At 41.3% G+C, this 22356-nt stretch overlaps 1 protein-coding gene across 1 annotated transcript; it reads right to left on the bottom strand.

Moving 5' to 3' along the window:
• Positions 1–1092: 1092 nt before the first annotated feature.
• On the bottom strand, positions 1093–20088 carry LOC109892052 (LIM/homeobox protein Lhx5). The gene is made up of 5 exons (XM_020484471.2): positions 19398–20088; positions 16694–16917; positions 14398–14675; positions 4876–5041; positions 1093–2133 (listed from the first exon to the last, which is right to left on the bottom strand). The coding sequence occupies exons 1-5, from the start codon at positions 19568–19570 to the stop codon at positions 1790–1792; spliced, it is 1185 nt and encodes a 394-aa protein (XP_020340060.1). The 5' UTR covers positions 19571–20088; the 3' UTR covers positions 1093–1789.
• Between the last annotated feature and the right edge of the window lie 2268 nt (positions 20089–22356).

Raw genomic sequence — 22356 nt, 5'->3', positions numbered from 1 at the left:
CCGAAGCCTAGTCCTAAGGCACATACACATCACACACACTCCTTGACTAACCTGTACCCCCGCACATTGACTCAATACCGGTACCCCCTGTATATAGCCTCATTATTGATATTTTATTGTAGTGCTTTCTTTATTTTTTATGTTTTACTTTAGTTTATTTCGAAAATATTTTCTTAACTCTATTTTCTTAAAACTGCAATGTTAGGTAAGGGCTTGTAATCAAGCATTTCCCTGTAAGGTGTACCTGTTGTATTCGGCGCATGTGACAAATACAATTTGATTTGATTTGACACTCGGCTGAAGGAAAGCCTTATCTTTAGTTGTCTTATCTAACCACTAGGTGGCGATGGTTACCAGGCTGCCAGGCAGACAGACGGGCAGCAAGTCACAGATGTTGTCTGGCTCCTCCTTTAGTTTTCTGTCTATTGAAGAAGGAGACCTCAGCTGCTGAAGGACGTTCTCCATTATGGCTTCAATGTTCTTTTGAAAATCATTTCCATTAAAACATGTTTTTTTTAAAGGGACACTAACAAAGGGAAGATCAGGAGAAGTGGAGAAGGAGAGGAAAAGAGAGGGACTGACAGGGGTGCCTGGTTGGGCATGAGGGATATGTGTGTGGAGGGGACCTTGATTAGAGAGGGGTGGGTGTGTGCGTGTGTGTATGCGCGGCTTATGCATGTGTGTGTTCTGAATAACCATATAGAGATCCTAGACGAGAACAGTGAGACCATCTAACAGGAACACATCACTAGAATTGATGACCAAAATGGTGAGGAATGTATGTGCGTGTATATTATATAGAATTCCAGAATAATTCATGTATGTCACTATGGGCCTTTATGAAAGCTGCAGTAGAGTTGTTCAAAAGCTATCAAAGGGATCACATAAGTGTTGTCAATGAGAATGTCTTTGGTATCTAACATGTTTATCTGGCTACCGCAAATGACTCTCCTGCCTTCACACTAAACTGACTGTTGTCATCTCTGTCATCAAGCAGATATCTGCTCTGCACTACAGCCCCCTGAAGGGTTTATCTCATTGGTGTTGAAGATAAAAAGGTGGCTGTGCTTAGAAACAGTTAAAACACTGAACAAGTGTATTTGTCTGTATTTGAACATTGTATTGGAAGCAATATTACAATAGGAGACTGATGTACCAGTAAAACATCTGTTATGCAGAAGAGGAACTGACCAGTTAGGCCTACAACACTGTGCCTTTAAGAAACAGTAGGCTAGAATAAAAAACCAAGACAGTTTTGAAACCAAAAAATAAAATACATAAAGCGTCCCTTTTGGCTTGTATTCTTTCTTTATCTCTCTCTGCAATATCACGTGTCCTTAGTGGGAGGGGGGAGGGGGGAGTGATACTGGGGCAAGAGGAACCGCTGAATGTCTTTCTTTCTCCAATCCCAGTTTATTTTTCCCAGAGGTGGGTGGGAGTGTATTTCTACTAACCGGGCCGAATAGGCCAGCGAATAGTACAACAAACTTCAGATGTGTCCAGCAAAGCCACCCCATCTTCCATCCTCAGTCCTTCACGTGAAGGATAAGAGTCGGGGGGAACAATTCCATTTCAACTCCATCAATTCAGCAAGTCAATTCAAAAATACCAATCCGTGAATAGAAAAATCCCCATTAACAAATACATAAACGCCATTTTTAATTCATAACTACTTATTCATAATGTCTTCAAATTCATCTCTCGTGTAGATTGAAATCTAAAATGGGAAGTTCACCCTCCCCCCAACGAAACCCTCATCCCTTTCCCAGACCCAGACCCAGGCTCTAGTCTACCAGACGGTGGTCTCTCCCATCTCCTGTCCAGGGTGGGACATGGGGGCGCTGTAGCTGGAGTTACTAGCCAGGGAGAATGGTGGGCTGGGCCCCCCTCCGTATGCCTCACCAGGGACAGGATGCAGGGAGCTGGGCAGGCCGGGCTCTGGGCTGGGGGTATCTGCGTGGGAGATCATGTCCGTGAACCTCTGGTCGTCAGAGGGGTGGTGGGCTGACACAGAGCCATCCATGGTCCCTCCATGGATGTAGGGGGATTCTGCTGGAGACTGAGCCTGAGAGGAGGGAGGGCCGTGGGGGAAGAATTCATAGTTTCCCCCTCCGTAGTAGTCGCCCTGGTACTCTGTAAGGGGAGAGACGATTTGATTAGAAAACAAATAATCTAATGAGGAAATTAATTGTGCAGCACACAGATGAAGCAATTGATATAACAACATTCAAAATCACTGACATTGAATCTAACAGCCTTCTAATGGACCTACATCATGATTCAAGATTTTGTAAATAATTGCATTATTTAGTAGCCCAAGTTACATTATAACATTTCAAGGAGGGGAAGGGAGCTGTTTAGTTCACTGGTATAGCTGAAAAGTAAAAGTGCAAAACATGCCTAAACTTCTTAAATTCACCCTGGTACTAGGTGAAGGGACGAAATGGGTTAGGGAATGGTTTGGTTCACTCTTTCTGTTAAAGTGAAAACGCACTTAAAAAAATGTATTTTTTATCTCCTATATTTCCAAGATTTTGAGTGCTTCCACTCATCCTTTTGTGAGTTGACTTTCGAATTTTTCTTACTTTATTATTCAAAGCGACTAAACTTTAAAAAGGAAATTAAAATCACACGCTCATACATTTCAGTTAGGCACCATACTCTTTATCTTTTAGTGGGTATTTTTTATGTCAGTATTACAGAGGGAAGGAGCTCAAATAATTAACCAAAACAAATCAAATTGTTTAATGTACTGTATAGTATATGATGTTGATTTTACTACCTAATCCAACTTAAATCATCAATCTAGCATACACACACACGTTATGTCAAGATCAGTTAAATGTAGTCAGCATTTCATTATGCTTTGTTTCTAACAAGACAGAGAAATGTTTCTCCTTTACATTACGACATCAGCAACACACCTTATGTTACAAACTGTGATAATGAGGGGAAGAATAAATCCACTAGCAATGCAATGATGACCCTGTTTTTTTGCTCCAAACTGAATAAACAAGCTAATTATTGAGTCCCACAAACAGAACCCTGCTAGCTACGTCAGACCTTGAGAATCAACCTGAACCTGGAGCAGCCGTGGGAAGAAAGGGGGAGGGGCAGAGAGAGAGAGAGAGGTGTTAGAATAACACACACATACGGACGCACGCACACACACACGCGCGCGCACGCACGCACGCAAGCACGCACGCACGCACGCACACACACACACACACACACACACACACACACACACACACACACACACACACACACACACACACACACACACACACACACACACACACACACACACACACACACACACACACACACACACACACACACAGCAGCAGCAGTAGAAGAAGAAGACTGGGGGGATGGAGGGAGTAGTGCTACTAATACAGATGCCACTGCTCCACCAAGGCACAAAAGGGCGTGAAAAGAGGAATGCTGAGAATGGAGGGAGCTAGGAGAGGGGGATAAAGGTTTTGTCTCCTTCCCTTCCTCACATCTCCCTTCCCTCCCTCCATGTTCCATCCTTCAAGGTTCCTTTGTAATTACAGTGGACGGACGCTGCTCTGTTCCAGTTTAGCAGTGGTTCCCAAACTGTGGGGGGCGTGAGAGGTCGGTAGGGGGAGTGCGGGTTCCCCCCCAATTATTATTTTTATATACAGTATTTATAGATATTTATATGTACTATATATATACTCTCTCTATATATTTTTTTTAAGGAACTCAGTCCAGCTTTTTACAAGGTGCAATTTCTAAATTGGGTAGTGCATCATCAGTTCCTCTTGTCATGTCAGTCATTGCAGACCTTAGAGAGCTATTTACGTCAGCCATGTCAGCTAACATTGTTTAGCTAGGTTTTTTTAACCCATAGATGTTGTTGTAATGTTTCAGTCACTCAAATGTCACATGAATACACATTAGACATGGCAAAATGTATAGAATTGCATGAACATTTGCTTTAAAACTGAAAACATGTATCTGCACCCCATGACAAAATTTGTAGAATTGCAGGAAAGAAGTTTTAAACCTGCAACATCTTCTCTTCGCCAAGAAGAGGGGTGTGAACAGTTTGTGTCATGAACAGTGCTTGTGCCCAGAGAAATATACATGGTGCTCTCATGCGCAGGAGGGGCGCAGGATGTTCCCCAATGCTGGAAGGGGGGCCTGAGTGAAAGAGTTTGGGAACCCCTGCAGTATAGGACTAATTTCTTCATTTCTCTTCAGCAGGCAGGTAGCTTAGTGGTTAGACCATTGGACCAGTACCTGAAAGGTTGCTGGATTGAATCCCAGTGCTGACAAGGCAAAACTCTGTCGTTCTGAACTAGGCAGTTAACCCACTGTGCCCCGGTAGGCTATCATTTTAAATAAGAATTTGTTCTTAACTGACTCGTCTAGTTAAATAAAGATTCAATTAAAAAATCTAATAATTCAGCATTGTACTGACAATTAACTAACAAATGCTCTTGTTTTTAATCATTCTATGGTTGTTCACTTCAGCCCATTCCAGAATGTTCTGCCTTAATTTTAACATTCTTTTTCACTTCTAGATTTCAGAATCCTCTACATTGTTCCAGTAGGTCACTTGATGAGCATTCGACACACTTGTCACCCCACAGTTTAGCCAGAGCTGGACAGCACAGAGATGGGCAATGGCATTCCTGACGAAAACCATGTCGGGGGTAATGTGTGTTGTGTATCACTAAAATCTTCACCAAGGATCACTTGTAAGCTAACAGTGAGCATTGTCTTCCAACAGGTGGTGCCATTCTTACTCAATGCGCAGACCAAACCGATAGAATCGTAATGTCTGATGTAATACAATGAACAGTGAGTGTTTTTACCACTCAAACAGGGAGTGTATTTTACCTGTGTAGTATCCGTAGGCCCCAGGCCCCAGTATGTCTGGGTCCTCCAGTCGTCCCCCCATGGACCTCATCCTCCTGGGCCCTCTGAAGAAGGCGTGCCGCCGGGCCCCCAGAGCACTCAGCTGCTTCATCCTCCGCTCCTTAGACCGACGGTTCTGGAACCACACCTAGAGTATGGAGTGGAAGAGGTAGTGAGTTATCAAATGACATCACAACTATGAGGATGGAGAGGAAGAGACAGTGAGTTATCAAATGACATCACAACTATGAGGACGGAGTGGAAGAGGTAGTGAGTTATCAAATGACATCACAACTATGAGGACGGAGTGGAAGAGGTAGTGAGTTATCAAATGACATCACAACTAGAGTATGGAGTGGAAGAGGTAGTGAGTTATCAAATGACATCACAACTAGAGTATGGAGTGGAAGAGGTAGTGAGTTATCAAATGACTTCACAACTATGAGGACGGAGTGGAAGAGGTAGTGAGTTATCAAATGACATCACACCTAGAGTATGGAGTGGAAGAGGTAGTGAGTTATCAAATGACATCACACCTAGAGTATGGAGTGGAAGAGGTAGTGAGTTATCAAATGACTTCACAACTATGAGGACGGAGTGGAAGAGGTAGTGAGTTATCAAATGACATCACACCTAGAGTATGGAGTGGAAGAGGTAGTGAGTTATCAAATGACTTCACAACTATGAGGACGGAGTGGAAGAGGTAGTGAGTTATCAAATGACTTCACAACTATGAGGACGGAGTGGAAGAGGTAGTGAGTTATCAAATGACTTCACAACTATGAGGACGGAGTGGAAGAGGTAGTGAGTTATCAAATGACATCACAACTATGAGGACGAAGAGGAAGAGACAGTGAGTTATCAAATGACATCACAACTATGAGGACGAAGAGGAAGAGACAGTGAGTTATCAAATGACAGCACAACTATGAGGATGGAGAGGAAAGAGTTACACAACTAGGACCAAGAAAAATATCAAAGATCGTTATCAGATCAAATTAAGTTAAACTATTTTTCTTTGAGTTTAGATCATTTTCATGGAATGAACAAACTTTATTTATACTGCATTTTAGACAAGCGTGTCAAGCACACAGAATGTCGTAATCAAAGTTGAATCAAATCTAACTTTATTTCTAGTCCATTACTTCACCAGATGTATTCATAATCCCTTTCACATTAGCGTTATAACATACTTTGCAGAGAATTAAAAACAAATTAAAAAGTACATACAAGGTAGTTAAATGACAAGGTACTTAAATGACAAGGAAGTTAAAATGACAAGGTAGTTAAATGACAAGGTAGTTAAATGACAAGGTAGTTAAATGACAAGGTCGTTAAAATGACAAGGTAGTTAAATGACAAGGTACTTAAATGACAAGGTAGTTAAATGACAAGGTACTTAAATGACAAGGAAGTTAAAATGACAAGGTAGTTAAAATGACAAGGTAGTTAAATGACAAGGTAGTTAAATGACAAGGTAGTTAAATGACAAGGTAGTTAAATGACAAGGTACTTAAATGACAAGGAAGTTAAAATGACAAGGTACTTAAATGACAAGGTAGTTAAATGACAAGGTACTTAAATGACAAGGAAGTTAAAATGACAAGGTAGTTAAATGCCAAGGTACTTAAATGACAAGGTAGTTAAATGACAAGGTACTTAAATGACAAGGAAGTTAAAATGACAAGGTAGTTAAAATGACAAGGTACTTAAATGACAAGGTACTTAAATGACAAGGTAGTTAAATGACAAGGTAGTTAAATGACAAGGTAGTTAAATGACAAGGTACTTAAATGACAAGGAAGTTAAATGACAAGGTACTTAAATGACAAGGTAGTTAAATGACAAGGTACTTAAATGACAAGGTAGTTAAATGACAAGGTAGTTAAATGACAAGGTAGTTAAATGACAAGGTACTTAAATGACAAGGTAGTTAAATGACAAGGTAGTTAAATGACAAGGTACTTAAATGACAAGGTAGTTAAATGACAAGGTCGTTAAAATGACAAGGTAATTAAATGTCAAGGAAGTTAAAATGACAAGGTAGTTAAATGACAAGGTAGTTAAATGACAAGGTAGTTAAATGACAAGGTAGTTAAATGACAAGGAAGTTAAAATGACAAGGTAGTTAAATGACAAGGTAGTTAAATGACAAGGTACTTAAATGACAAGGTAGTTAAATGACAAGGAAGTTAAAATGACAAGGTAGTTAAATGACAAGGTACTTAAATGACAAGGTAGTTAAATGACAAGGTACTTAAATGACAAGGTAGTTAAATGACAAGGAAGTTAAAATGACAAGGTAGTTAAATGACAAGGTAGTTAAATGACAAGGTAGTTAAATGACAAGGTAGTTAAATGACAAGGAAGTTAAAATGACAAGGTAGTTAAATGACAAGGTAGTTAAATGACAAGGTAGTTAAATGACAAGGAAGTTAAAATGACAAGGTAGTTAAATGACAAGGAAGTTAAATGACAAGGAAGTTAAAATGACAAGGAAGTTAAAATGACAAGGAAGTTAAAATGACAAGGCCCACTCCTATCATCATCAAATCAAAATCACCATCAAATTAAATCCACCTTAATTTCAGACCTTTGTTGTTTTGCCCATTTGTACATGGTCCCTTCCACAGACTTGGAGTGCTATTTAACTATGCTTGCTATTCTCATACAGGAATTCTAATTCTGTAGCATTGCTCATTTTATGTACATTCTGCAATGATAGTTTTTTGTTTTGTTTGCTGTCTTGAGACCAGTGTCAACACAGCAAATAGATTCAAATCCAGAAAATAGCTTTTCTCAGGCACATCACCTATAGAAATAAAGGGCTCCACTTAGATATAAGTTAGATTACTGGAGAAATGGGAGGAATAGGGACAAAGTGGGATGGAGGCGGTAGAGGTAAACTAACAAACATGGACACTGTCCAACCCAGACACATGATGAAAATGTGTAGTCTCCAACACTCCTTCCGTGGCCTCCAACTGCTCTTAAATGCTAGTAAAATGAAATGCATGCTCTTCAACCCATCGCTGCCCGCACCCACGCATCACTACTTTGGACGGTTCTGACTTAGAATATGTGGACAACTACAAATACCTAGGTGTCTGGTTAGACTGTAAACTATCCTTACAGAGTCATATTAAGCATCTCCAATCCAAAATTAAATCTAGAATTGGCTTCCTATTTCGCAACAAAGCATCCTTCACTCATGCTGCCAAACATACCCTCGTAAAACTGACTTTCCTACCGATCCTTGACTTCGGCGATGTCATTTACAAAATAGCCTCAAACACTCTACTCAGCAAATCAGATGCAGTCTATCACAGTGCCATCCGTTTTGTCACCAAAGCCCCATATACACCCCACCACTGTGACCTGTATGCTCTCGCTGACTGGTCCTCGCTTCATACTCGTCGCCAAACCCACTGGCTCCAGGTCATCTATAAGTCTTTGCTAGGTAAAGCTCTGCCTTATCTTAGCTCACTGGTCACCAGAGCAACACCCACCTGTAGCATGCGCTCCAGCAGGTATATTTCACTGGTCATCCCCAAATCCAACACCTGCTTTGGTCGCCTTCACTTCCAGTTCTCTGATGCCAATGACTGGAACGAATTGCAAAAATCACTGAAGTTGGAGACTTATATCTGCCTCACTAACTTTAAGCATCGGCTGTCAGAGCAGCTTACCGATCGCTGCAGCTGTACACAGCCCATCTAGTAAATAGCCCATCCAACCAACTACCTACCTCATCCCCATATTTGTTTTGTTTTTCTGCTCTTTTGCACACCAGTATTTCTTCTTGCACATCCTCATCTGCACATCGATCACTCCAGTGTAAATTGCTAAATTGTAGTTACTTCGCCGCTATTGGCCTATTTATTGCCTTACCTCCTTACTTCATCTGCACACACTGTATACAGATTTTTCTATTGTGTTATTGACTGTACGTTTGTTTATCCCATGTGTAACTCTGTGTTGTTGTTTTTGTCGCACTGCTTTGCTTTGTCTTGGCCAGGTCACAGTTGTAAATGAGAACTTGTTCTCAACTGGCCTACCTGATTAATAAGGTGAAATAAATAAATACAATTTTTTTAAAGTGCCTAAAAGAAAAATGTTCAGCCTCTCCTCGTTAGGGAATATGGATGTGAGTGAGAAGCAGAGTGCAGGTTCAGTTCCAACAAGGATGCAGGTGTTAAAGAGCCACAGCCACACAGCCACAACACCCAGAAATCACACTGGAGCTGTTTAGTAATCAGTGATATGGCGGTCAGTATATTTTTTAATCATCCAATAAAATCAATGAATCAGTCAATAACACAAAGAAACAAAACACACACACTATTTTCTATAGGTTCTCTCCATGTGCCTCAGCAGCTCACTGTACAACAACACAACTCACTAGGCCTCAATACAACACAATTCAGCAGGCCTCAATACAAAAACACAACTCAGCAGGCCTCAATGCAACACAACACAGCAGCCCTCAATCAAACAACACAACTCAGCAGGCCTCAATACAACAACACAACTCAGCAGGCCTCAATGCAACAACACAACTCAGCAGACCTCAATACAACAACACAACTCCACCGGCTTCAATACAACAACACAACTCAGCAGGCCTAAATACAACACAACTCAGCAGGCCTCAGTACAACAACACAACTCAGCAGGCCTCAATACAACAACACAACTCCACTGGCTTCAATACAACAACACAATTTAGCAGGCCTAAATACAACAACACAACTTAGCAGGCCTAAATACAACACAACTCAGCAGCCCTCATTGCAACAACACAACTCAGCAGGCCTCAATACATCAACACAACTCCACCAGCTTCAATACAACAGCACAATTTAGCAGGCCTAAATACAACACAACTCAGCAGGCCTCAATACAACAACACAATTTAGCAGGCCTAAATACAACACAACTCAGCAGGCTTCAATACAACAACACAACTCAGCAGGCCTCAATGCAACAACACAACTCCACCGGCTTCAATACAACAACACAACTCAGCAGACCTCAATGCAACAACACAACTCCACCGGCTTCAATACAACAACACAACTCAGCAGGCCTAAATACAACAACACAATTTAGCAGGCCTAAATACAACACAACTCAGCAGGCTTCAATACAACAACACAACTCAGCAGGCCTCAATGCAACAACACAACTCCACCGGCTTCAATACAACAACACAACTCAGCAGACCTCAATACAACAACACAACTCCACCAGCTTCAATACAACAACACAACTCAGCAGGCCTCAATACAACAACACAACTCAGCAGGCCTCAATGCAACAACACAACTCCACCAGCTTCAATACAACAACACAACTCAGCAGGCCTCAATACAACACAATTCAGCAGGTCTCAATACAAAAACCCAACTCAGCAGGCCTCAATGCAACACAACACAGCAGTCCTCAATCAAACAACACAACTCAGCAGGCCTCAATACAACAACACAACTCAGAAGGTCTCAATACAACAACACAACTCAGAAGGCCTCAATACAACAACACAACTCAGCAGGCCTCAATGCAACAACACAACTCAGCAGACCTCAATACAACAACACAACTCAGCAGGCTTCAATACAACAACACAACTCAGCAGACCTCAATACAACAACACAACTCAGCAGGCTTCAATACCACAACACAACTCAGCAGGCCTCAATATAACAACACAACTCAGCAGGCCTCATTGCAACAACACAACTCAGCAGGCCTCATTACAACAACACAACTCAGCAGACCTCATTACAACACAACTCAGCAGGCCTTATTACAACACAACTCAGCAGGCCTTATTACAACACAACTCCACTGGCTTCAATGCAACAACACAACTCCACCAGCTTCAATACAACAACACAACTCAGCAGGCCTCAATACAACACAATTCAGCAGGTATCAATACAAAAACCCAACTCAGCAGGCCTCAATGCAACACAACACAGCAGTCCTCAATCAAACAACACAACTCAGCAGGCCTCAATACAACAACACAACTCAGAAGGCCTCAATACAACAACACAACTCAGCAGGCCTCAATGCAACAACACAACTCAGCAGACCTCAATACAACAACACAACTCAGCAGGCTTCAATACAACAACACAACTCAACAGGCTTCAATACAACAACACAACTCAGCAGACCTCAATACAACAACACAACTCAGCAGGCTTCAATACAACAACACAACTCCACCGGCTTCAATACAACAACACAACTCAGCAGGCCTAAATACAACACAACTCAGCAGGCCTCAGTACAACAACACAACTCAGCCGGCCTCAATGCAACAACACAACTCCACCGGCTTCAATACAACAACATAACTCAGCAGGCCTCAATACAACAACACAACTCCACCGGCTTCAATACAACAACACAACTCAGCAGGCCAAAATACAACAACACAACTTAGCAGGCCTAAATACAACACAACTCAGCAGGCCTCAATACAACAACACAACTCAGCAGGCCTCATTGCAACAACACAACTCAGCAGGCCTCAATACAACAACACAACTCCACCGGCTTCAATACAACAACACAACTCAGCAGGCCAAAATACAACAACACAACTTAGCAGGCCTAAATACAACACAACTCAGCAGGCCTCAATACAACAACACAACTCAGCACACCTCATTGCAACAACACAACTCAGCAGGCCTCATTACAACAACACAACTCAGCAGACCTCATTACAACACAACTCAGCAGGCCTTATTACAACACAACTCAGCAGGCCTTATTACAACACAACTCAGCAGGCCTTATTACAACACAACTCAGCAGGCCTCATTACAACAACACAACTCAGCAGGTCTTATTACAACACAACTCAGCAGGCCTCATTACAACAACACAACTCAGCAGGCCGTATTACAACACAACTCAGCAGGCCTCAATACAACACAACTCAGCAGGCCTCATTACAACAACACAACTCAGCAGGCCTTATTACAACACAACTCAGCAGGCCTTATTACAACACAACTCAGCAGGCCTCAACCCAACAGAACTCAGCAGGCCTCAATACAACACAACTCAGCAGGCCTCAACCCAACACAACTTGGAAGCAGAGAAATAAAAAACAGTCATGAATGGAGTCAAATAAAGTATTTGTACAGGAACAATGGAGAAGAGAAAAATGTAAAAATGTCCAACATATGGAGCTTCACATTCTAAAAACATAACCCATTTCTTGTTGTGCCTCTGCATCGGCACGGCATAATAATGCATGTTAACACCAGCTAGGCTACACCAAAGGCACAATCCCACTGCGTTGGAGATTAACAAATAAAACACACACAAAAACACACAAAACCACTTAGGCATTCCTCTCTATGTTTTTCCCAGCAAAGACGACACCTGCCTACAGAGAACAATTGTCTAACTGTAGGGTACATTTTTATGGAAATGCTTTCACTCCCCTTGAGAGAGCATTTCTTAGGGATTACCACACACACACACACACACACACACACACACACACACACCAGAGGGCTCCCTGCTCAGGGTGCATCGGCAGTTACTACACAGCAAATGAGGGGGGAGATGATGGCCATGAAACTGGCCACCATCTTGGTTTTATATATCACAGTGCATTATGTTGTTGCTAATCAGAGATGAATGGGATGGATTCAGTGTTGTGGAGACATGAAAGTGGGAAGGTGCTACACTACACTACGCATGGCCTGGTCTAAGAGGAGAGGAGAAGAGAGGAGACTGTCTGGCAGTAAATGAGTGAGGACAGAGAGGAGCGAGGGGGGTGTACGATATGTAAATCTGGGAAATCAGTGATAATTACTGTAAGCGCACAAAAAGCCACATCTCAGCTGGCAGAGACGGTGCTAATCACCCTAACACAGTCTGAACCCAGACACCGACAGAGAGAGAGAGAGAGAGAGAGAGAGAGAGAGAGAGAGAGAGAGAGAGAGAGAGAGAGAGAGAGCGAGAGAGCGAGAGAGAGAGAGAGTGTGTGTGTGTGAGTGTGTGTGTGTGAGTGTGAGTGTGTGACTGTGCGTGTGTGTGTGCGTGCGTGCTTGAGAGTGTGCCTGTGCATGAGTTTGTTCATGCGTGTGCGTATGTGTGTCAAAAAGAACGGAGAATTATAGAGGTTAAGACTAAAATCCTGGAGACCTGAGTGTGTTGGGCAGCAGAGATTATAAATTCCACATTTCCACTTCCAGGATGTAAACAGTAATGTTATGTCCCTCTCACTCACAGTGATCATGATCTCACATCAGCTCTCCCTAACAGAGGTCAATTCAGTTTTCATTTCAGTCAATTCAGGAAGTGAAAAATCCTTCCTTGACTGAACTGAACTACTGCTCCCTAAAACGTCTCCATTGTCTTGGTTGGGATGTTAATAAACTGTTTTACTATATCTCTATAACACCTTCCTGCATCACCTGTTCACAGTATTTCTGTGCAGTGCTGTGGGCTTTTTTTGTAATGACACTGTTGTTAAATTATTGGCTGTTAAAACCATTAACAGTGCATGATATTTCCAACATTTAAATGCCTATGGCTACAGATACATATTTAAATATGTACATATTGGATTGCCTATTTATTTTATACAAAGCCTCTTGTCCCACTTTTGACAGTGCATGCCATCTGGTTATTATACTTTCTTTAAGAATAAATAAGAAATCAACAGAAAATATAATATTCCTGTCATATTATTAAAAAACTTCCATCTTTCATTCATATTAATCAAATCGTAATTGCTGTGTTGTTTTAAAGAACCAAAAGTATCAAACAGGAGTCAATATACAATAGAAGATAAATAGCCTAGCCAATTGCCAATGTGTGATTACTAAAAACTGATTTGAAAGAAATAGCAATCTCAATTGTTATTTTATCGCATGATAGTGTAGCTAAATATTTAAAAAAATATCACAAAAGCTATAAACATCTCGAATTAATATTGTGGTTTCTAGACCCCATTCCTATTTCCCGAGGAGGGATGTTCAATAACTCTCGAGTTGATCTTATGACGATCCTATGGATTTGTCAATCAGCATTTCATTTGAAGGTATTTTTCTCATATTTTATTCCAAATGTGTTTTCCCTCCATAGACTGGACTAGATAATAACCTCATAGTAACCTGTTGTGACATTTCTTCTTCTCACTCTCACTTTGTCAATTATGTCTTCAATTAAATCTCGCTCTAATTTCAGGGAAAATTAAAATCCAATCTATTCTAATTCATCAAGAATGTCGAAGACAGCAGACAGGCCCACGTTGCTTACAACACCAGTAGTCTATCAAACCTAGCCGTGCTCATCAAACACAAATAGAAAAAAACACAACGTTTTTTCCACTGGACCTGGGAAATCAACAGATCCACCCATATTCCATATAGGAGTAGAAATTCTAACTTGGCCAAATAAAAACCAGGCTCTTTGTTAAGCAAAAATGTATAGTCTCAAGTGAAGTATATAATACCATTCTACCTGTATAACCCGCATGTTGAGTCCCGTCTCCTGGGCCAACTGTTCTCGGATGTGTCGGGTGGGTTTCGGCGTGGCCACGAAGGCAGCCTTCAGCGTTTCCAGCTGCTTGGCTTTGATGGTGGTTCGCGGACCTCGCCGCTTCGTACCCGAACTCTGCTCCTCATTCTCGTTATTGTTCGTGTCCTTATCTGAGCATGTGGAATTGTCCGTCTCTTTTGTGTCGTCCTGCATCGGGTCCTGGAGGTCCGGCGATAAACTTCTGTCTGTGCATGATGACACTGGGGAACGAGAGAGAATGGAAAGGTCTCAATCGGAGATATCACAAGGCCTTCTGTGTGCTGCTAGATTAATTCTGTAGTCTGTCTAATCAGAAATAAACCAGAATACGTGGAACAATGACGCCTCACAAAATACAAATAGCCTATGGAAGCCCTTTGAGTGCCTTTTACATTAAAAAAATACACGTTACCAAGTCCATATGAAACAGTCTAAATGCCTGGATTTACCCGTTTAAATCTAGTCACAAATAAAACAGGTGTAACCAACCATTATAACTCAACCGTGCCCGCGTGTGACCTGAAGCGGATCGACGTATGGAAATAGAAATTATGCATGTAACGTGAAACAAAAAAAATGGAGCTAGGCTGCCTATACAGCGGATCCCCAAGGACCCGCTGCGTCGCGCGATAACAGCATGTCATTGTCCGAGGGGATGGCTGTTTGAGAAATGTATCAAACAGGAAATTATAGCATTGATAAGCATTAGCTATATGGTCAGATGCATTCAGCGACGCGGAGATGCTTTGTTGGGGAACATCATCAAACACTAGGCTACACATGCTCTATATGCGGCCCATTGAGCCAGCAAGAATGTCAGTCGTCATATGTTGTTCATATTTGAAGCAACAGACACGCAACGAGGGGTTAAAATCAATGTCACGTCTTTCGACGATACACATGTTATCCGTCACCTTGTTGATCTAAAGACAAAATCGAGTGCCAGTGATGGGAGCCTGACAACTCCTCGAACACAATACGCTTTTCCGACAGTTGTTGTTGTTGATTTAGGCCTATCCATTTTGGTTCCAAACACCCAACATATCGGCGTAATCTCTTATCAATATCAACGTCTTTAAATAATTACATTTTAGAGATATTTGTTTTGAGATAATTAGAGGAGAAGTAATTTGTAGACGAATTCTCCATATAGGCCTACACATGTTTGACCATGTGACGTTAGGTGCTATACGACACTGCAGCTAAAATAGGAAAGTAGAGAATAGAATCAAACAGAATAGAATAAAAAAATATGTATCCATATATAAGACTACTTCAACAGCGGTGAGATTGGACGCAGGCGACAGCCTACCCCAAATTATGCAGAGCCAGAGCTGACGCTCAGACACCCACCCTGTCCATGGTTCTGAATTTCCTGGCCGTGGTGTGTAGACTCAACTCTGCTACCGCGGCCGGTGGCTATATAGGTTATGCCTCTGGATACTTTTCTTTTTTTAAGGTGCAGAGTAACATAATAGATTTTCGAATTCATACATTTTAGTTTGCAGTGGGATTTGTAAATATGTGATATAGGCTATCCCATTTCAGGATGCCAACAAATACATCCAAGCAGTAGTGGCGTTTCATATCATGAACACGTCGTTTAATTGTCCACCATAAGCAGTCTATGGTTTTGGTTTGGTTGGATGTGTACCAGTGTATGGTAACGTGAGATCCCACGTTGAAACAATCAGTAAATCAACAAAGAAAAACGGTCCCTTATTTTCAGACATCAGTGGGCCTATAGACATTTTCCAAGACCAACAGAACACTGATATGTTTGTATCCGTGTAGCAATATAAGAAGACTCACTTTTGAAACCCTTAAAGGTCAAATGCAGCCGTTTTTTATCTCCAAATCAAATCATCTCTGGGTAACAAGTAGGTATCTTTACTGGGATTATTTTAAATTAAAATGGTCACCAAAAAAATATATATATAAACTTCTTAGCTATTCTTCTCAAGCAAGAATTTTGCTAGGAATGTCTGAGAGTGGTCTGAGTGGCAGAGAGATTTAGAACTCTCTTTCTTATTTGTATATTAACACATTTACCACCTGGTGATGTCACCAGGCAGTCCAAAACTCCATCCCACCAAAACAGGCTGAAATGTATTTTCAAACAGCTCTTCCACTAAATGGGCATTCTAATCTTTTTCACAAGTTCATAGTATTCCAACGTTATAGTGTGGAACACAGGAAATCCCGTTTTTGACTGCACTGGGCCTTTAACAATAATTACCTGAATTCAAGTTGACTTCCTTGATCGCCCCTGAGCTCAGGTAGTCTTCTTTACAAACAAATTTATTTTCGTCGATAACATAGAGTTCCTCGCCGGTGGACAGCTGCTTGTTGCACACCATGCACGTGAAGCAGTTGAGATGGAACACCTTGCTGCGCGCCTTGCGCACCAGATCACTGGGAGAGATGCCTTGGAGGCATCCTGCGCACTTCGTCCCAAACCTCCTGAAAGGAAAGCGAGAGGACAGAGACAACAAGCATGTTGATGTAAAATCACTCTGAGACTAAAATAGTTAACAACATCCTGAATTTGAGCGGGAAATTGTACAGTTTTAACTGGAAATAAGTAGGCGGCGTTCAACCAGCGTGAGTCTTAATAAAGAAAGGAAAATTATAGGCTTATAGTGAATTATGCAACTGTGGGCAATGCAGATGTTTTTGTGAGTAGCCTGAATTTATAATTGCATCCACGAAATCTAACTAAATCTGTCGTAAAGAGATTTTACATAACAAGATAAAAGGCCTATTTCAACAATGACAACAGATAGCCTTTAATAATAATAATATGTCTAATAATAACAATAGTAGTAACAATAACATCATCTTAATAAATAATAAATAACATACTTAATATATTTGTTTTATAGCAGGCTATTACATCTTTGCCATAATTGAAGAAAGGGTAGCCTATTTCGAACTAATTTTCGTTCAAATCTAACATCCTACTTGATACGAAATAGCCTACAATGTGCGCTAGACAGGTTTTCAACATTGAATAGAAAAACATTCATTTTCACATTGTTTATGGAGTTGTTATATTAATAAACCCACGTTAACGCATTAGTGACAGTCAGCACAATGTGACCACGGAGATATCCGAGGATTAAACCGAATAGGACGTTTTTACCGTGAAAATCTCTGTTAATCCACATTCACCCTCTTCACATGCAAAAACCTTGACTTGTATTATTTAGATAGACAGACGAATACAATAGCATAATTCAACGTCTCAACATTTCCAGGGATAACTCGACAAGGTAAATGGTTGAATATGCCTGTGTTGCATTGGAAGAAAAGGTATGCTAATGTAGGCCTACATAAAGTGATGGAGAATGGGAAGCCTTATTTTGTGTTTCTCTCTCGGATGTGAAATAAATCGGCCTAATCCAACTCATCACAAGCCAGAAACCTCGTCATGCGCTTCATGCTGATTTGGTAATCTCTCTCATCAATATGGAGTCGCCTCCAGGACGAAAAAAATTGCAGGAATTGAAAGTATTTCAATTATAATACGAGTATTGGAGATAGTGTGTGTTTGAGGGTGTGAGTGGGGGGCTGTTGTTTTGGATTTGGGGAAGCGGTTGCACGAGGGCACGACTGAACGAGCGGTTCAGGCAAGCCCCCTTTATTTGAACACTAATGTAGTCTACGGAATCTCTCTCGATCCATTTGCAATAGTATCGCTCCACTGTAGCCTTTTACACGCACAGCCCGGGCCAGCCTCCTCTGGTGCGGCGAGTGCAGGCCACCGCTCTACTTACACAACAAATGGCCACGTTAGGGTGATTACTGTTTCTCCTGGCTAATGGTTGGGCCATTTAAATCCACTGCTTGATGGGAGCTGGCTAATATGATGGTCAAGGTCGTTTGGGGGCAACAATGCCGTCACAAAGGCTTAAACACTGGGCCTTACATGTCATTAAACAATTTGTTTGGGGAGACGGGAAAAAGCTGACACATAAATAATTGCTATGATGCTACAAACAAGGGCCTATACTTATCACTGAATTACATGGAACACTTTGAAGAACTGAGCTGATGGTGTAGGCCTAATGAGGAGGTTTTAAAATATATTGGAACAAACAAAAGTGGAAGCAGAGAGTACGAGTTTGAGGGAAATGTAGCTGATTTAGAAATAGATTTAAACTGTCATGTCTGCATGAATGTTTTAAGAGAAGTGTGAATATTCAAGCCCACATAATATTCAGAATATTCCCATAATATGTTATTTATAAATACAAGTGATATTATTGGTGTCATAATAACAATTATTAACTAAGTTAATGCTTCGTATTGTCAGAAAACACACTTTGTTTCTTTAAGAACACACACGTCATGCGGACAAAGAGTGATAACGTGGCCATATTAGGCAATTATTATATGGTTCTGTCAAAATGCTAAATATTATTGTGGTATTCAAAGTGAACCTATAACTATGATTAATTTATTGGCCTAATAGTTCTATGATTTTTGTTGCAAAACCAATGTGACACTAAATGCCAAGATGCCAATGTGCCATGACTGCAATATTACTTCTATTGACTATAAATAGTATTATTTTGAAGTGACATTCTTAAACATTTCAAGTAACTTATATGTATGCTATCTCGCTTATAGGTGAAATATATCATGTGAAATAGGCCTTGGTAAACCATATCCATTTCCACAAAACAATGTGTAGGCCTGCATAATAATATCTGGTTAATTATGTGAGGGACGCTTAAACGAGAGCTATTTTTAGCTCATATAATTGTGACATGAAATCCCATTTCAGCATTAGATTTTAAACAAATCCACTGGCGAACAAAAAACAAGAAAACATAATCCAGAATGACAATCTTCAGAAGCAGGATGATTATAATTCTCCTTAATGAGTTTTTGTCAAGCCCTGCTTTTACGCCTGAATCCCCAATCTGAATCCTTACCTGAAAAAGTCCATTTTACAATAGAGTTTCCCATCCCGGGAGAAGCACTTCTCTGTCAGATTACAGTTGCACTCGCAGCACTGGACGCATTTGGCGTGCCAGGCTTGGTCCAACACGTTAAGCAGGAACCGGTCCAGGATGGGCCTGTCGCACCCGGCGCAGTGGACCATCATCCCGCCTGTCTGGAGGACACCGAGGACCGACCTTCCCACGCGGGCTCCGGTGCTGGGTCTGGGGCCACACGGCTCTCTGCGCAGCAACGTCTTGGCTCCGGGGTTTGGGACAAAGCAGACGCGAATGTTCCGTCAGGTGGGTGGGCGGTGAGAAGACCCTATCCCCTACCGTTTAAAGGCAGGCTATAGGTGAACACTCCCCGAAGTTCCTTTTCGGTACTTCTGGTTCTGGACGCCCCTGTCCTGTCCTGGCACTTGTCACAATCCAAAATCCAGAAGATAGAAAGGTGAATTTAAAAAGCACCTATTCCTCTTCATTGACGGGCATAAAAATGGTCACCTGAAAAGCCTGTTCTTCCACGCTGTAGAGAATACGTTGCATGGGGCTGTAGCAAAGTTATTATTTTGTTGTTGTTGTAAATAGCCCTTTCTTTTATTATTCTGTCATCTTTTGTTTTTAGGTTCCACTTCTTCGCCTTCGCTCACCTCACGTGGACACGTTTCGCATCACTGTGCCCGGCTGTGCTGGCGCGAGGCACGTCCGTATTCAGATTGGGTGACGCTCTCCTTTAATTCCTGTGCCTGGGTGGCCAATCAGGACTCAGTTGTCATGGTTACTCATTTAAATAATGGTCGGTAGCCTACCTTCAGGTCGACCTAAACCTTAAACCATACTAGCATAAATAGGCTAATAAACTTTAATTCTGCTAAGAGGGACACGATTTTTTTTGAAGACATTGGCAAATGATGGTCACTCTCGTTTTGCTACTGCCTCGTTACAGAATGGACCTAAACGGCATAAACAGGTCTATAATCTTACAATTTCTATTTTCCTGCTGTAGCTCCCGTCAAACTCGTGGGGTGAATAGATTTTAGGGACTATCCCCATGGAACGCTGCCTGGGCTGGGCCTTATAAGAAACCAAACATACTTTTTGTCTAATATCACCAATCAACAATATCTTCTCTGATACAATTATGCCAATTAGACATGTTATTTAGGCGAAATGAAAGCTTTGATTGTTTCAATTTAATCTAAATTAAACTTCTGATGACACCAAGGCACAGAACAAAAACCTGCGGATCATCTTTCATTTTAATTCTTATTTTCACCTCTTCTTCCTCCTCTGTCTGTGACAAGATGACCTAATGTTGATGCCTACAGCCATCACCTAAAAGCGGCCTACAAAGTGAGGGGGCCGTCTTACATGACATGTACCCGCCTTAAATGACCCTGAATGGGATGCAATGGGAGACGGGAGTAGCTGAACAAGAGTTAAGGCTACAAAACCCTTCCTGCATTAGGCTGTCATTTGGCTCTTTACAGTATGCGTGTGTGTGTGTGGAGTGGAGGGAACGAGAAGGGAGGGGGACCCAGGCATGCCCTTTCTCATACAGAAAGCTATTTACAGGGAAATGCATAGGATTAAGATAGCGGGCCTCATCAATAGGGAGAGCCTGGTCGCCCGCCGCTTTAATAGAGTATAGCCACCAATCGAGGGGAATTTCAATATTTACCCAGACCATCATTTAAGTTAGTCGAGGCAGTGCAAACATCATGCAGACACTAATAGTTGTTAGTGGAGAGGCGAGGCTGGTTTAAAACTAAGTTTGAGCAATTGTTTTGTATAATGAGTTGGTTAAGTAGCCCAATGGGTGTTCATTTTGACCCACTGCATATTTTCATTTAAAATAACTTTTAAAATCAGAACAAGAACAACATTAACAATTACAACAACATTGGCAACTTTATGCATTCATAATAATATCAATTGAATCGCACATTGTTGCTGTACATAAATAACTCGTCTAAGAATTCGTCTGAAGAAATGTGTGAATTATTAAGGTCAATTCAACAATTATTCAAAGAAAAGTAGCCTGTTGTTTAAGATGAATGTGTAAATAGTCTGATTTATGGCAAGAAGCTAACAATATTTATGTTTTTACGCAAAATAAAGGACCATCATCATATTTGTGTGAGATTGTATGAGTTTTATCATTATTATTATTATTATTATGATGATGATTATTATTATGATTATGATTATTATTATATCCTCATCCTCACAATTTTTCAACATCACCACCACTACCATCATCATTATCATCTCCACCACATCATCCTTATCATCCTCATCATCATCATCAGTATATTTTTTCAACCAAAAGCATATTACAGTGATAAAAGCAGGTCCATAGCATACTGTCATGTTATTACCTAACCTAAAATTGAGCCAACAAAAACAACTTGATAGCCAGTGTGAAGTTGTAGCGCGTGCATGCATGATTATCCATCCATCTCCATCTGTAGATTGTAGAATGTGAAATGTTTTCCGTGGTGCTGGTTAGTATTAACTGGTGACTCTACATGATAATAAAGCAGTAATTTCTGTTGTCGGGGGGAGGCCGTTCAGCTTGTTGGGAGAGAAAGGGAGAGCCCGGGCCGCGGAGGGGACCCCCGCCGCACTTGGCAGGCGACAGTGGCAGCAAAGCTTGGCCCCGCTCACGGTCTTAATCCCAAAGCTATTGGGGCTTTGCTATTTATTTTTCTCACCGAGTCTTGTTTTCTTGACTCTCCGTTTAAAAACTCCTTTACATTTTGTTCGAATGTTACCAACCTATAGGCCGACTCTCCAGTGCCCTGTCAACAACAAACAAATAAGGTGCAAACTGTAGACGTCACAGGCACCTCAATTCACACTTCTGAAAGGGTTACATTTCTCGTTCAACCTGCCAACTGTTGAGGAGTCAACATGGGTTTATATCTACCTCATATTTTCCTTTATG

The sequence above is a fragment of the Oncorhynchus kisutch genome, linkage group LG6, assembly GCF_002021735.2.
Source record: "Oncorhynchus kisutch isolate 150728-3 linkage group LG6, Okis_V2, whole genome shotgun sequence".
In the NCBI taxonomy this organism is placed as follows: domain Eukaryota; kingdom Metazoa; phylum Chordata; class Actinopteri; order Salmoniformes; family Salmonidae; genus Oncorhynchus; species Oncorhynchus kisutch.
The sequence above is the reverse complement of the archived record's forward strand: the minus strand, read 5'-3'. Positions and strand labels throughout refer to the sequence as shown.